This window comes from Podarcis tiliguerta (assembly GCF_965153285.1).
Source record: "Podarcis tiliguerta genome assembly, chromosome: 8".
Taxonomy (NCBI): domain Eukaryota; kingdom Metazoa; phylum Chordata; class Lepidosauria; order Squamata; family Lacertidae; genus Podarcis; species Podarcis tiliguerta.
The window spans coordinates 49,492,652-49,510,348 of NC_139541.1; the positions used below are offsets into that span (position 1 = coordinate 49,492,652).

At 46.4% G+C, this 17,697-nt stretch overlaps 1 protein-coding gene across 2 annotated transcripts in view; it reads left to right on the plus strand.

The window, feature by feature from the left end:
• The window catches only part of GNAO1 (G protein subunit alpha o1), a 165,897-nt gene that overhangs the window by 66,865 nt on the left and 81,335 nt on the right, over positions 1-17,697 (plus strand). For both annotated transcript variants that reach the window (XM_083452723.1, XM_083452722.1), the window contains exon 3: positions 1,069-1,210. In XM_083452723.1, coding sequence (XP_083308849.1) covers positions 1,069-1,210 — 142 coding nt within the window. The remainder of the gene's footprint in view (positions 1-1,068; positions 1,211-17,697) is intronic.

A 17,697-nucleotide genomic window follows, 5' to 3' on the forward strand; every position in this document is an offset into this window, starting at 1 on the left:
GTATGTTGGAGGCAGTATGCTCCTGAATATCACTCAGGTGGGAGAGTGCTGTTGTACTAACATCCTGCTTATAGGTTTCCCATCGGATCTGGTTGGTCACTGTAAGACCAGGATGGAGGACCATATGGGCCTTTGGCCTACTCCAACAGGACTTTCCTTTTGTTCTTATGTTCCTGTAGTGACTTCATGGCAGAAGTAAGGCTCTCTTGTCTCACAGTTCATGCTCTGAGAGTCTGGCTACACTTTATGCGAAGGGGTGGGGATATTGCTGAACTCCAATTCCCATCATCCTCAGCAAGCATGACCAATGATCAGGATACTGGGCATTGTAGTTGAGTATCATTGGAGGGGGCACATGTTCCTCACCCCTTCTTGACACATGAAATGAAGCCACATATAAACCAGGCTTTGAGTGTTGTGAATTCAGAAGAATCCCTCAGAGATGAGCAGAGGACGCTGGAGGGGACCACAGAGCCGCTGATTGTTTATCTGTGCTCATTATCTCTCTCCTTTAGCTGCTAATTTCCCCTAAGGGTTGGGATGGGGGAGCAGGGACAATTAGCAGCTACGGAGAGATCAGATGAGCATTGATAAACAACAGAAGGAAGAATGTGGCCAGCAGCTCTGACATCCCCACCAGCTTTCCATGACCATCTCCAGGGGTCAGAACCCAAGGAGAGTCTACTGGATCAGGCCAGAGGCTCGTCTAATCCAGCACCCTGGTCTCAAAGTGGCCAACCAGATGCCTTTGGGACACTGGCAAGCGGGATTGGAGCACAGGAGCTCTTTCCACTCCTTTGGTTTCCAGCAACTGGTATTCTGAAGCCTTGGAAGCAGAAGATAGCCATCATGGCTAATAGCCATCGACGGCCTTCTCTTCCAAGAATGCTTCAGAATTTTCAGTAGCCAGAGCCAGGCTTATATGGAGCCAGTTGTCACACAATGCAAATTGCCTGGCTCTTAACACTATGCAGAATCTTGGGGATTGGTTTGGGAATAACTTCATTGTAAATGAAGCACTATTTCAGACTTTTACAAGCTCATTTGTTTCCTTCCCCTCTCCCAAAGGATTATCCACGAAGATGGCTTCTCTGGTGAAGATGTGAAGCAGTACAAGCCTGTGGTCTATAGCAACACTATCCAGTCACTGGCAGCCATTGTCCGTGCAATGGACACTTTGGGCGTGGAATATGGAGACAAGGAGAGAAGGGTAAGTGAGAACCCGGAACAAGTGACTTGCAGTGGGCTAGTTTGTTGGTTGGTTGGTTTGTTTCATAGAATTTATGCTCAGCTTGTTTGTCTAAAAACCCTCAAAGTGGTTTACAAAGAGAATAAAACAGTAACATCAGCAAAAAAGCCACAAAGCAACTCTACAAATCATTCAAAACACAAAATCAGCAAAACTGAAAACAGATTAAAACATGCATCCACATCATTCTACACATCTGGTTGCTCAAACAAAAATGATTTTAGCAGGTGCTGAAAAGAACACAGTGAAGGCACCTGCTTGAGGTCAATAGGCAGGGAGTTCCAGAGCGTAGAGGCTGCCACACTAAAAGACTGATATCTTACTAATACAGAACATTTTTTATGTGGCACCTGTAAAAGTGACACTTCCACAGATTGAAGTGGTCAAGCAGACATATATGTGGAGTAAGACAATCTCATAAGTAAGCTTGTCTCAATTTATAAAAAGGTAAAGGTACCCCTACCCGTACGGGCCAGTCTTGACAGACTCTAGGGTTGTGCGCCCATCTCACTCAAAGAGGCCGGGGGCCAGCGCTGTCCGGAGACACTTCCGGGTCACGTGGCCAGCGTGACGAAGCTGCTCTGGCAAGCCAGAGCCGCACACGGAACGCCGTTTACCTTCCCGCTAGTAAGCGGTCCCTATTTATCTACTTGCCCCCGGGGGTGCTTTCGAACTGCTAGGTTGGCAGGCGCTGGGACCGAAGGACGGGAGCGCACCCCGCCGCAGGGATTCGAACCGCCGACCTTTCGATCGGCAAGCCCTAGGCGCTGAGGCTTTTACCCACAGCGCCACCCGCGTCCCAATTTATAAATTGCTACAATAAATAGATTATCAGCAATGACAGGAACATGAAAAAACCCCACCAACTTGTACACATACATTTTTAATATGTTTTTAATTGTTTATCACTTGTTGTTCGCTGGCCTGGGCTCCTTTGGGAGGAAAGGCAGGATATAAATTTAAGTAATTAATATCTCATAAGCCTATAGGATGTAAACTGCAATGTTCCAGTTGCACATGCAAGCTGATTCTGGAACTAATTTGCACATTTTGCACAGCCATGCTCATTGTCTCTCCACCAGTGGGTGTACAACTGCTGAATTAGAAACTATTATTTCAGGTGCTATTGCAGTATGAAAAGTCTTGCTGCCTGGGTAGAATGTGTTATGGAACGCTAAGTGATTTTTGAAAGATAAGCTCATTCTGCAATAACACCGTTTTTCAAACTGGTATTCCCCACCTGTTTAGGAGCAAGGCAAGTGGGGGGGGGCACCAGGTTGGAGACAGCTGCACAATAAGGCTGACTATTAATGGCATGAAAAAATGAGTGGCAGGTAGCAAAAGATCAGGGTTGCTGTTTTTCTCCCTGGACGATATCATTCGGGGTGCACAGTCAAAGGACTCTCCATTTTGCAAGAAAACGCTCTGCACATGAATCTTATTCAAGCACCTGCCCTCATGCAGTTACAGTTGCACAAGAGCAGGCCAGCATTTGCTAGCCCCACCCGCCTCCCATCCTCACTCAGCCCCACTGTCCTCAATGGGTTGGTAGGGGAACATCTGACGTGAGAAAGGCTAGACTGAGACTTGGCCATCCAGATGCCAAAATTGCGAAACTGCACAACTTTCCCCCCGTTGTTGTTATTTATTAGGGTTGGCAAACCTGTTTGTTTTGGTGTTTTGCTGCAAATATCAGGACTATGTAACCATTGTGGTTAAAGCAAGGAGGCTTCTTTTTCTGTCTTTGTTTATATGATATGTCGGTGGCATTATATATTTGGATGTTGATTTTCCACCCAGGAGCAAAAGGCTGTGTATATTTATCTTCCCCACCCTTTACAACAGCCCTGTGAGGTGGGACAGGCTAAGTTAGTACATGTATGTAGGCAGCAGCTTTTGTCAATATAGTTTTGGGGTGGGGTGGGTGTTAATGCAAGGGTTGCAATCTGAATGCAATGTAGAAGGCCCAGGAAATCCTGCTGGCATCCCTGATGATGCCATTGCAGTGGTCCCTGGCCATCTCCTGTCTCCAATAGCCAACATCGGGTGCGAAAGAAGGATGCAGAGGAGCAACACTGGTGATCATGCCAGTTTGGGGTAGGATGTGGCATCTCCTGGCACTCCTCCCACAGTGGCCCTCTGGCATGTCTAGCTGCTGACCAAGGTACCACTTTCACAATCCTGTGAGCGCGAAACTCCTTGTTTTTGGTGTTCTTACAAAGCCACGCTTTTTCCCATAGAAAACAAAGCAGCTCTTGCTTACTTTAAGCGCATTGTTTCTTTTGCATCAGAGGTTAGCAGTCTGCTCTGGGTGCAGGTGCATATTTGGAGGTCTAAAAAACAGTCATGGACACCACAGAAATAACCTAAGAAAAACTAGTGAGGCTCAGAACCCCTCCCAAACACGTAAAGTGCCTACACCATTTCCCAAAATAAATTTTAAAAATAAAAATGCAGTCCCCATAACAACCAAGCCCTTTGACCCTAAATTAGAATAATGACCTGCAATAACTCAGGATGTAGATTTGAAGTTGTCTATGGCAGATCATCCCATCATAGAGTTTTTAGAACACAGTTAGATAACTGGCTTTGCCACCCCTCGCCATTGTGCGCCTGGTTCCAGTTGCTGGACCTCAGGGTCTTTATTTTAAAAAACAAGGTAGACCCCACAAACCAGGTGTCTTCCCATGCCTACTGTAGAGAATGATAATCACCTGAAGAATAAGGACTGTCTTTGAACTGTGGCATTGAGGTGCCTACTAAGTTAGGGGAGCAAACTTGTTCTGAATAGTCCATGGACTCAGCTAGACAGGTAAGGAAAAGCTGATTTATATGCATTGTATGTGCGATATAACATTGTGCCACCAGATGGCGACATGGAGTCCTGCTTTTCTCTACCTGTTTTCCCTGTTTAAATTTACAACGCTTTAAGCTGAAGCACTTCTTTGATGTATCTAGATCCAGCCCATGTGACTCTTAGTTCTGCTCTGGTAGACTTCATTTCTGAGTGTCTAGCTGAGCTGCATGGTAATTTCCCATGTCAAACGGCTTGGCTGCATCCCTTCATTACTGGAGCTTATTTAGTTGAGAGTTTGTTCCTGGAAACACCAGCAGTTTTCTATCTCCTGGTCAGCTCTTTCCATATCATTCTGCTGCGGTGCAGGGTTGTGTTGCAAAACCAATTCCCTGCACTCTGTTGTGGGATTTTGAGCTATGCGCATGCACATCAATCACTTGATTTTTCACAGATCAGTAGCTCAGTGGGAATGACTCACAGCTGAATGTGTGAACAGATGCAAGAGCTTTGTAGGCCGGAGTCGACATGAGAAGTTATGATGAACTGTGGCATTAGATCTGGCTTGGCTTATTCCTGCCATATGCAGGCCTGCACTTAATGTGACCGTTATCAAGTGCTGAACGTGGAGGCCTGTGAATTGGCCTCCCAATGGTTATGGTGTTGAAATTTATGGACTGGGGGGGGGGGGTGTCAGGAGGAAAGATGGGTCTCTTAATACTCTGCTGGTGGTGAAGACTTCAGTGAAGAAGCTCCTCACAGTACCTTTCTTTGTTGTGGAAATTGCACATAGTAGATATGGGAACTTCACCAATGGAGGATAGAAAGGGTGCACAAGGCAGAAGGAGAGAGGGAGGGAGGAAGAGTTGTGCTCATGCTGCTTTTTGAACTTCTATCCTGCCTGCTCCCATATCTCGCAGCTCATGGTTGCTGCTCCTTTCCAGGCCCAGTTCCAGACGCTGGCATTTGGACTGGGAACGGCAGGTGGGGAGAATGGCTCTTGCGCTCAGGTCCTGCTGGCAGGCCTGTGTTTAAATAGGATAGTGGACTAGATGGGTCTTCGGTCTGATCCCATGGCCAGGCTCTTGATATGTTGTTAGGTGCATCCGCTCAGCTCCCACTCATTTTCCTATTGCAAGCTAGGGATGATCAGGGGAGGAAAGCACCATCGGGAAGGAGCTGTACTTTTCGTGTCTTCCTTTTACTGTTCAAGGAAGATTATCTGGCATGAAATGAAGTTCAATACACATTATGTAGCATAAAAGGAGAAGTTCGTGCAGCCCTGTAAAATGCAAATGGGTCAAGGGAAAATTCCTCTGGCGTTCCATGTCATAATCAAGTGGATTATTGTCATTCTTTAGCAAAACCTGAGTTCTAAGGCCAGCCACCTAAATAAAAGAGAGAGAGAAAGACAAAGAGAAAGGGGGGGGGATGAATGAGCAGCACTTTAGGTCTGAGGACTTGTAGAAATTGGAAATTGATTTTCAAGCTATTTCCAAATGGGAGTGAAGAATGCTGGGCAATGCCTTTGGACTGCCTTCATGTTCATTATGGCTCTCCAAGTATGTCAGTTCCCAAATGAAACAAATAATTTACTAAGCATAATGCAGCTTTATTTTCTAGCCTGAGGGACGTTGCTGTGCCCATCATGATCTCTTCCGCTTTGTTCGTTATTCAGGAGGCTTTTTCTAAGGGGCATTTCACCATTTGCCCCATGGCCAGCTGTCCGTTCTGTGCTCTGCCATCCCCTTTGTTTATTGCTGCTTCGACTGCTTATGATTGGTTGCGCAATTCCTTTTCTTGCCATCCATTAGCTGGCTGCGATGGGGGTTTCGCCAAGTGGCATGGCCCTCATTCTCCTCTCTTGTCTACGTTCCCAAGAGTTCAGAAGCAAACGAATCTTCCCTTGATGCAGAGGGAACCGTCCCCCATTCCTCTGTCCCAATGGGCCCTGTAGGTGAGGCCTGCCCAAAATGGAGGGTCTGGCACAGCAAAAGGTGGGTGGCACCAAGTGCCCACCCCCTCTCCCAGCCGCACAGGAAGATGGAAACCCCCCAGGACCAGCTGCAGTCACGCTGCATAGCGAGCAACCCCCTCAACCCCAAGCCCCATGTGAGCAGATAGTCCCTTCATATAAGTTAGGTAATTTTAGACTCTGGGCTAATGGTGTTACTGGGGTGGCTCTGTAGGTGGCAATGTTGCTTACTTCATTTGCTTCACAATGTGACAAGCCCACCCTGCTGTGTTTGAGGTCCTTCATCATCATTCTCTGGGGATGGGATGGGCTTCTACCCCAAAGCCCCACCCTGACAGCCCCACTTTGATTAAAATGTGGAAGAGTTACTGAAGAGTTGATAGAGTGGTGACACGGGCCACATCTCCCACTCAAGAGACTTCAGTTGGGCCATACGGGAGATGCAACCTGATTTTGTTGCTGCTCAGGGAGTGCACCTCATAACCTTTGGATGGCAAATGTTCTAAAATGGGAGGACATTAGGGTCAAAATGACTGCAGTCCAGCTGTTGCATCAGCTAGCTGGTACACAATAATACCGGAATCAATCATGTTTAATGCACACTGGATTATGTAAACAGCCAAATAGGGCTTTGATATTAATTGATGGGAGAGAGAAATCTTCCAGAGTAGACATTCAAATGGTAGCTTTGCCAGATTCTGTTAAGCTATTTGGAGGCAGTAGTGTGGCTCAAATTAGTAGCTGGGATTGTTAGGATGAATTTCATGGAAGAAGCACTGAATGTGTCCTTGAATGTTATTTTTCTTATGAATTTTCTTACGATTTTCTTTTTTCTTTTTAAAAAAGCAAGTTTCTAGACCTTATGGTGGTAAAGTTCTTCTTGAAAGTTCCTGGGCAATACCAACTCAAATGCCTGAAGCATGAGAGCACACTGAACAAATCTTTCAGAACCTGGAGTTCCTTGCCGCTCTTGAAATAAAATAGGAAATAGGAAAATATAAAAAAGAAAATACATTGTGTGTGTGTGTGTGTGTGTGAGAGAGAGAGAGAGAGAGAGAGAGAAATCATGCAAGATATATTATGTAAATTTGCCAACTTGGTACATTTTGTAATAGTTGCAGCTTTTCCTGGGGCAGGTTTTCATAGAATCATGGAATTATATAAATATAAAGGGATCCCAAGGGTCATCTAGTCCAACCCCCTGCAATGCATGAATCTCAACTAAAGCATCCATGACAGATGGCCATCCAACCTCTGCTTAAAACCCTCCATTGAAGGAGAGTCTGCCACCTTCTGAGGTAGTCCATTCCTTCAAACAGCTTTTACTGTCAGAAAGTTCTTCCTAATGTTTAGTTGGAAACTCCTTTCTTGTTTGAATCTGCTACCACCCCCAGAAACATAACTATTTAGGGTCCTGTGAATAGTCAACATTTGTTGACTATTCAACAAATGGGGGGGGGCACATTCACACTGTACATTTAAAGCAGTATCACACCACTTTAAACAGTCCAGGCTTCCCCCAGAGAATTCTGAGAGAGTTATAGTTTGCTAAGTTTTTTAGAGTTGTTGAGAGACCTGGAGTGGCTTAACAGTCAACCCCTCTTCCCAGGAAACTCTGTAAATTGTAGTTCTGTGAGGGGAATAGGGGTCTCCTAGCACCTTTAACAAACTAGGTAAAGGGACCCCTGACCATTAGGTCCAGTCGCGGACGACTCTGGGGTTGCGGTGCTCATCTCACTTTATTGGCCAAGGGAGCCGGCATACAGCTTCCAGGTCATGTGGCCAGCATGACTAAGCCACTTCTGACGAATCAGAGCAGCACACGGAAACGCCGTTTAACTTCCCACCGGAGCAGTACCTATTTACCTACTTGCACTTTGACGTGCTTTCGAACTGCTAGGCTGGCAGGAGCTGGGACCGAGCAACGGGAGCTCACCCTGTTTAGCCCACAGCGCCACCCGCGTCCCATTTTAACAAACTACAGCTCCCATAATTCCTTGAGGGGAGGCATGACTGTTTAAAGTGGTATTATAGCATTTTCAATGTGCAGTGTGAATGTGGCCTAGTTCCCACACACTAGTTCCCTAGTGTGTGCACACTCAGAGGATTACCTCCAAACCATCCTAAATATCTTCGCAGAAGCTTACGAGAAGCTTGGCCTGTTGTTCAACATCCAAAAAACCCAAAGTGCTGCACCAACAAGTACAAAATAAACCCTCTGCAGTGCCACAAATCCAACTCAATGGTGTAACATTGGAAAATGTCAATCACTTCTCCTACCTAGGCAGTTATTTTTCCACAAGGGTCAACATTGATGCTGAAATCCAGCATCACCTGAGCTCTCCCGATTGAAGTGCAGAGTGTTTGAGGACTGGGACATTCGCAGGGAAACCAAAATGCTTGTTTACAAAGCTATTGTACTACCAACCTTGCTATGTGCTTGTGAAACATGGACCACTTATAAACTCCAACTCTTCGAAAGAGTCCATCAACAGTGTCTCCAAAAAAATTTGCACATCACTTGGGAAGACAGGCAAACTAATATCAGTGTACTGGAAGAAGCAAAGATCACCAGTGTTGAAGCAATGATTCTTCAACATCAACTTCGCTGGACTGGTCATGTTGTGCGGATGCCTGATGATCGTCTTCCAAAGCAACTACTCTATTCCGAACTTAAAAATGGAAAACGTAATGCTGGTGGTCAACAAAAGAGGTTTCAAGACTGTCTCATTTCTAGCATATCCAAGTGGCAAGTGGTGGGAATACACCTGCCTGACACCTGGAGAGTGGCTGCCAGAAAGGCTTATTTAGGCACAGGGGAGAATTTTGATTCAGCTTTCAAGTAAAGGGGAACCTGACCAATCTTCACTCCCTGATACAGTATGCCAGCAGTAACACAGCCAGCCCTTGAAATTCGCATTTATCCAAATTTTGCATAGCGGTTCGCAGGCCAGGCAATGCGTACAAGTAATGTGTGTGTGAAAATTGGATAAGTTAGTGAACATAACCCTAAAACAAGCATTACATTGGGAGAAATTGTTATGCAAATACATCTTATGAGGAAAGGTTGAGGGAGCTTCATATGATTAGCCTGGGGGCGGGGGGAGGAGACTGAGAGGAGATATGACAGCAAGCTTGTTTTCTGCTGCTCCGGAGGGTAGGACGCAAACCAATGTCTTCAAATGACAAGAAAGAAGATTCCAGCTAAACATCAGGAAGAACATTCTGACAGTAAGAGCTGTTCGACAGTGGAACGGACTCCCTCGGGAGATAGTGGACTCGCCTTCCTTGCAGGTTTTTAAGCAGAGGTTGGATGGCCACCTGTCATGGATGATCTAGTAGAGATGCCTGCATCGTAGAGGGGTTGGAATAGATGACCCTTGAGGTTCCTTCCAACTCTACAATTCTATGGTTCTCTGTAGATCTGCCCTCTGTAGCTTTGAGCATTCTACAGCAGAGTCCAGCTTCTTGCCTGAATTCCACAAAGTGGTCCAGGTGGGATCAAGAGCAGTCAGCCTGTGAACCCCTGGGGCCTTCCCACTCTGCCGCCCTCCCCCCTGTTTGGGAAGGCCTGGTGGAGGCAGAGGGACGTGCAGCCGTGTGTCTGTACTTATCTGTGTGGCTCTCCTGAAAATGTAACCGGAGTGCCGACCGGTGTGGTGTTTTTGAAGTCTGCTCTACATCCTGGTCATGTAGCTTCTGTCGTCATGGCAGCATCTCTAATCCTCACTTAGAAGTAATCATTTAAGCCCGCTTCCTTGATTCTCTTTGAACCTGGAGCTGCATTTATCAGGGTGAGAAGAAAGAAAGGAGCGTTTGCTATCAGCAGCGTAAAATATGAAGCTGGACTGGGCCAGGATACGACCAACCTTCTCTCTCTAGCCACCTTTGAGTGTGGCAACATCAAGGGGTGGAGGTCCCCTAATTAAACTGCAAAGAAAAAAGCTCTTTGTCAAACAATTCCCCCCCCCCAAGCAAAGCCTTCCATATTATTTTGTGTTTAGTTCCCTTCCATTTCTAGCCCACTTTTGTTCCCACTATGAAACACAAGGTGTCATAGGTGGTTTACAAGAAGTATTAAAATTATCTGTGAAAAGAGTTTAAAACCAAGCACTTAAAACATTTGAAGGAAAATCAAAATGAACAAAGATTCAAACATGTTGACATCTACATGTTTGCCTAAAGAAAAAAATGTTTTAAGCAGAAGCCGAAAAAGGTTCCCTGGAGACTCCTGCCAAATGTCAACAGGCAGGGAGTTCGGAAGTGTAGGTGCTGCCGCATTTTTTAAAAATCTGTTTCATGTAAGTGCAGACCAGTAAGCACACCAGTTCTTCCATGGAGAGGGAAGCCTTTCGCAACCCAAGGGGCCACATTCAATGGTGGGCATGGCCAGAAGCAAAATTAAGTGTGGTCTGAAACAAAAGTAGGCAGAACAACAGATGGGACTTCAGTCATTGTGTAGTAGGCTACTTTCCAGTCCTGCAAGAGCCGGAGGTCTCTGCACAACTGCACCCGCCTCTCCATCCAGGCAAGCGGCAGGCATGACTGCAGCTCATGTGCATGTTTCTACCAGGCAAAATCACGCCAGGAGGATGCAGAGCTGAGTTTGAGAGACCTTGAGGACCGCATTTGGCCCCCAAGCTTGAGGTCCTCCACTCCTTGTTTTCATCCTCCACCTGGTCTGCTCCACACTCCCATCAGCCTTCCTAGGAGCCATACCTATGTTTCCTGCATGATTGTGACCTTACTTCACCTAAGCAGCAGCATCAACTGCTCCAGCCCAGTCCAGTCCTGCTGTTCCACTTACCAATGTGAGTCCTCTCACTTCTTATGGTTCCCTGGGGGTGCTTTCCTCTTTCTGGGAGTTGGGTGGACTGTTCCAGGCTGCTCCAGCCTTTGGGGAGGGGCCGCAGCTCAGTGCTAAAGCTCCTGATTTGCATGCAGGAGGTCACAGTTTCAATCTCCAGCATCTTTGGGGTAGGGCTGGGAATGTCTGCTGCCAGTCAATGCTTGACAATACTGAGCTAAATGGACCAGTGGCCTGACTCTGGGGGAAAATAGCTTCCTATGCTGCTAACCTTTAGGCAACAGAGACATAGGAAGGCTTTGCTGCCTGTTGAGTTAGCCGCGGGAGGGAGACTGCTGGGATTCCAGAGAGCGCACTTCCCCATGTGCGCAGCCGGAACATGCCACCAAATTCAGAGCCAATCAGGTCTGCAGGAGGCAGCAAGCACATTGCTGTTGCCTAGCAACTCTTGTTCATTTCTTCCCTGGGCAAGAGTAGAATCATCTCCACCACCGCCTCACGCACCTGAGGAATGAGCCGCTCTAGTCTCCGGCAATACAAAAAGTGTCTAGTGATGATACGGCCAGGTTAGGCACATTGAAATCAGAGTGCTTAAATGCACCTAAATCTGTGCTGGAGATGGAGCTATGAATTTGATTAACCTTGCCTTTAGCATGGACTAAAGTAGTAGCCTTCAGTAGCCTTTGTCAGGAACCAGTTTCTCCCAGCCTCAGCACCTGGGATCCTGACCCTACCTTACAGGGTTGTTGTACAGATTTCTGAAATATGTGGAGTGCTGTAAACACTCGAAACTTCTTTCTAGGGCTGCATTCATACAGCACGCTGTTCTGTTTTCCCAACAGAATCTCGTGAACTCTTTGTGCTCATTCGTGCAGTAATTGCTATGCATTTGCAACCCCATTAACCCAAACAATTGTGCGGTGAATTTGGGGGTGATCTTCTGACATACAGTTCTTTCTTGCCATGGGGGAATAGAAGCGCATGTTGCAGCAAATCTGGTGGCATACATAAGTGTCACACTGCGCCCACTGATGTACATGATACTTAGCGCCACATGGTGGTGTATCAGTTCAAAATGCAACAGAAAAAAGGAAACAGGGAGATTATATCCAAGAGAACTTGCACAAGAATTCCCACATCTGAATGCACCCTAGATGTTTATTATTGTATTTTATAAAAATGTCCAGAGAGGTAGCCATGTCAGTCTCTTAAATTAAAAGAATCTCGCTGCACCTTAAGGACCAACTCATTTATTGTTGTGAAAGCTTTCATGGTTTCTCAGATGTGTCTCCTTTCTTAAGAGTCAAGGCAGAAGCAATGGCAGGAACGCCTGTCTTCTGGGTGCTGGGTGCTGGGTGTTCAAACCAAGAGAGATTGGTCGTGCATGTGCTCAGATGTCAGTGAGGAGACTGCTAACTCCCTCCCCCTCTGAATCTGCGGTGGGCTTAGCCCAGCACATCTGCATAACTGGTGGACAAACAGTCCAGATGGTTCCATTTGAAATTATTGTTTTAATTTCAATTTACCAGGAAGGGGATGTTTTGAGGGATTACTAATGGGAAAGTGGTCATGTGTCCATCAGCACATGCAGAGTGACAGACTCAATATTCAGGGGGGACAGGGACGTGCCTAGCACCTGTTTGGTGTTCTTTGATCGTCATGAATTGTGCATCTCCACCAGTTCCAAAAATAAGAAAGCCTTGCTCTCAACCACCCACCTAGATGGGAGAAATGGTGAGGTTTCTTCAGGGGCATCTCCCAGCTAATGGATTGGCATTTCCTTTGCTTCTGGTTACCCCCCTCCTTGGCTCAGGCCATGTTCTGTCTGTAAATGACTTTCCATCATAATCATAGCTCTGCCCTGAATCCCCTTTGCTGTTCATACAGCACCTGGTGCAGCATTCCACTTGGGAAGCGGTGCGGGAGCACAACCACACAGATGTGAAGAGGGTATTCCATGCTGATCGCATCAGGCTTATTTAGATACCCCAGGAGTGGGGAACCTCAGACGCAAGGGCCAAGAGTGGCCCTCCTAGCTCCTTGGAATGGTCCCCAAACAACACTCCTCACTTGACACTTCTTTGTTCCCTGAGTGCTTTTGCCTGACTAGAATGTGTCTTGAACCCTGATAACGCCTCTTGCTTCTCCGGGTGGAGGATACACATGGGTGTGTGATTGTGTGTGGAAACTAGCCTACTATATAAAGGTAACATTTACCTTTGTTTCTCTGCCCATTTTTCCTCTGGCTCCTCCCACCACTGGCATGTGACCCTTTGAAGAGAATGTGGCTGTCCTTGGGTTGAAAAAGGTTTTCCACTCCTGATATACCTTTTATTTGTGATTACTGTGCTCAAAGTGGGTTTGAATCCAGCATAATCATCATCAGGTTTGAAATAGGTTCATCCCAACAGAGATGCTAGCTGACCCAGACCTTGCGATCAACATCTGAGGCCGTTCTTTATTTGCCTCCTCCGCAAGAGGTCCGGAGGGCAGTAGCACAAGAACAGGCCTTTTTTGTGGTGGCTCCCTGCTTGTGGGATGCTCTCCCCAGAAGAGCCTGTCTTGCACCTTTGCTACATATCTTTAGGTGTTAGGTGAAAGCATTCCTCTTCTCCCAGGCATTTAAGCACTCTATGGTCTTTTAAATATGTTTGTAGGAGTGGGGGATTATTTGTTTGTAATAATAATAATAATAATAATAATAATAATAATAATAATAATATACCCCATCTAACTGGCCGGGTTTCCCCAGGCACTCTGGGTGGCTCCCAATAGAATATTAAAAACATGATAAAACATCAGACATTAAAAACTTCCCTGAACAGGGTTGCCTTCAGATGTCTTCTAAAAGTCAGATAATTGTTTAATTCTTTGACATCTGATGGGAGGGCGTTCCACAGGGCAGGCACCACCATCGAGAAGGCCTCTACCTGGTTCCCTGTAACCTCACTTATCGCAGGGAGGGAGCTGCAGGGAGGGAGAAGGCTCTCAGTGCTGGACCTCAGTGTCCGTGCTGAACGATGGGGTTGGAGATGTTATGGAGATGTTATGTATTTTGTGTTCTCATTTTGCATTTCTATGTTGTGAACTGCCCTGTGATCATCAGATGAAGGGCAGTATACAAATTTAATAAAATTAATAAGAGCTGCAGCTGCCCCTGGGCCAAGGTTGCATTGCACTCACTTGCCATATCTGCAGGCCTCTGCTCCACCAAGGTAGTGATGAGATCAACAACGTGTCAGACTTTTGCGGGGGAAGGAAGGCATGGCTTGGAGCTTTGCCAAGGCCTTGCTCTGAGGCATCCCTGCAGAGTGGCCACTGGTGCATTGTGATTAATAATAATAATAATAATAATAATAATAATTAATAATAATTTAAAAAGAACAACATAGCAGTCTTTGTCAATGTTAGCGGCTACCTTTGGTCTGAGATTTCCATCTTAGGCAGCCTGATGCCCACCAGCTTCTTTGGACTACAACTCCCATCAGCCCCAAACACCACAGTCTCCACACTTGTGGAAGACACCAGGTTGGGGAAGGCTGATCTTACGCAGTCATTGCCTCCTCTTCCACTTGGCAAGCGAGGGGTTTGCAACAGCAGGAGGAAGAGAAGGGGGCTTGAAGGAAAATGGATTCGCAAGGATTCCCAGGAGAATATGCTTTGCTTCTTGGTTTTAAGTTCTCAGCTATTTCCACTTGCATAAACGCTGGCGGCTTTTCTGAGTGTGCTTCCTATATTAAAATACAGCCGCTGCCACAGGGAGATTGTGAGGCAGAACAAAAGAGACCTAGAAGGGATATTGAGAAGCTTGTGACACTAACACAGGATTAATGATGAGGGGACTGTAGTGTTCACTGTTTGCTCCTTCAAAGATAGCAGCAGCTTCTGATGCCCCCAGGAGAGAATAAAGGCCAAGGGACATAAAGCATCGGCCACGTGAGAAGGTGCAGCAGAAAGGGGAAAAGATGTAGGGGGCAAATATGCTGGTTCTAAGCCAACTAAATTATCGGGATGGGTTGGGGAACCCTACCTTCCATTGCAGCATCTAGAGGAAGTGATGCCACTGAACTAAATAATTTCCCAGTTTGGAATATGAATTTAGAATTCATATTTACCAAGTGTATTGGCATTCAGAACCAGGCCATTTTCTTCTTCAACTCAGGTTGTAACCTGCACAACTCTTTTCTCACTTGCCCTCTAAAGACCAGCAACTGTGGGAGCCACACAGGGATGGGGAAGAGATTGACTTGGCATTTAAGGCTGTACCTGCCGAATTCACAGTATGCGAACTGATATGCAGACAGTTCTCTGAATGTTGTAATGCAGTTAATGCTATGGGGAAGAAATGCATATTGCAGGTAGTATGTGCATAAAAATGTATGAAGTTGTGAGAATAATATTGAAATGCATTGTATTAGGGAACTTTTTTTGTAAAAATACGTGTATGAGGCAAAATTGCATGCCTACATGCATATTAGGAGAATTTTGCACTAAGTTACCGATGAATTTTTAAAATAGTGAACTGGTGTGGAATTGTAGAGAACTGAACCTAAGAGTGGAAAAATGAGAAACTGAGAGGAACCAAAATTGATTCGTTCGCCTATCCCTAGTGATGACAAAGGGGGGGGGAGATCTCTCTTACTCCCCAAACTGCACACTGCTGCAGCAACATCCATGAAGCCATGGAGAACACTGGGCAATAGCTTTCCGGGGCAACTGAGCTCTATCAGCTGCCATAGGAAAATTATACTTCCCACAGTCCCTAATGTTAAAAATGCTGTTAAAGCTGCATTTTAAGGGCTCTCTCTCCACACCCTTCCCTACCCATGGCCATCACTGCCGAAGCAGCCATAGCAGTAGACAATTTCACTGCTGCAGCAGCAGCCAAGGAAAGAGGTTTGGGGCCTTCTGAGTGATGGAGTTTGCAGCAAAATTCAGGTGAGGTGTGCAGGCCCCATTAGACTCCTGGTGACTGCACTGAAAGTTGAACAAACCCTGAATTTGGCTCCGAATCAACCATTGTATTTTCAGTTAATATTTGTGCAATACCTTGCTTTGCCAAGCCCAGCTCGTAACTGAATTGACTCATTTGGATATGCCCTTACTTGGAGAAGAGAGAAGCTGGTCATCTTGGTAGCCAGGGGCCAAAACATTATGCTAAGCACACTCTTTGTCATTTCAAAAAGTGCTGTTCACTTTTTAACTGTTTCAGGCAACCTTTTGCATAGTTTAGTAAATAACATAATTGCTTAAAAAATCTCGGTTGACTGGTGGCTCTTTGGAGTCCACCAGTATTTGTGTCACTCCTATTTCTCTTGGTGGAAGAGAAAGGGAACAGCTGCTGCAGTATGAATCTGGAAATGGTGGCAGTCGCAGCCAGCAAGGTTGAGGGCTACTCACTAGGGCAGGGAGTACAGCACAGTGCTGGGTTGGTGGCAACAGGCACATCTGTGCATGCACATGACATGTGCTGCCCCACCCTCCTTGCCTCCCCGTCCCATCCCAGTCCCGGCGGTTGAGTGACAGTGCCGCTGCCTGGAGAAGCAGAGAGCTCTTGCCCCATAGCACCCATCTTTGCCTCTCTGCTCAGAACAATTTTGAATTGATCCCTGGGGACACCATGGTGAGCCAGTTAGTCTCATTCTGCTTCCAGATAATCGCAGGCTGCCCAGCCATTTGCATCGAAAGACATTTCATGTAGGAAGAGCTGTCATTTCCCCCTGTGTGGACAAACATTTTAAAATAGTTGCTGAGTCATCCTGCTGAGTCATCCAAATTTCTGGACATGCTTGCCGTTTCAAAATGTCTTCTGTGCTACTGAAGGGGACTTTGGTGCCAGTTTCCACCCTTCGCCTCTGCAACCCCTGACTTTCAAGCGAATCGCAGGGACTTCCACATGGATCTAAGAATGCCTTTTCTATGTCATGCTTTTCGGGTGGTGGGGCTTTGACTTGGGGGGTTTTCTTTTATTTAACTCTCGAATAAAGCCGGCGAGATATGGAGATGATAATTTTAGCACGCACTATTCTGCCCCCTGGAAATGTGACGGTTCACTTCCATGCTCCTCCTGTGACTCATCAGTGTGTTTGTCGATTTGTCTGCTGTGCAGGTTAGCCTCCTAATAAGGGAACAGATGCATCTGAATCCTGTTGGCTGTTTTAGCATTCTGGAGAAGGGAGTGGACTCCCGTCTGTTAGAGAGGCACAGAGGAACATAGGGAGACACCTTCCACCAAATCAGACTGTTGGTTCATTTATATATATTTATTTATTTCATCCCATGTTTTGCTCCAGGGTGTTATAGGTGACACACGTGGTTCTCTCCCGCCTCATTTAGTCCCCACACTAACCCTGTGAGGTAGGTTAGGCTGAGGGCCAGCGACTGGCCCAGACACACCCAGTGAGCGTCATGGCCGAGTGGGGGATTTGAACCCTGGTCTCCCAGCTCCTAGCCTGACACTCTAACCGTTGCACCACATTGGCTTGGTATTGCCTTCACTGACTGTCCCTGGGCCAGATAGAGAGGGCTTGAGGACCACATGTAGACCTGGGGTAAGCCATTTCCTCCTGTGCTCTGTCATCATGATGTGGGTGAGATACTTGCTGATGCAGAGGCAGCTATTTTATTTGTATTGCTTTGTCCATTCGGAAAAAGTTTTACAATAGGTCTGGGAATGGTGTAAACTTGGACATGAGTATGTTTCCCCTCAATGGGCCACATCTTGTGGGACAATGGCTCATTGTAGTCATTCTTTTGGGGCGTTGTCATGGCACATCTGTTTGCAGTAGCACCCCCACCAAATCCTATTGGCCCTCATCCTGTTGGATCTTAGATAGGATCCGGTACAAAATGTGGCATCGCTTATCAATATT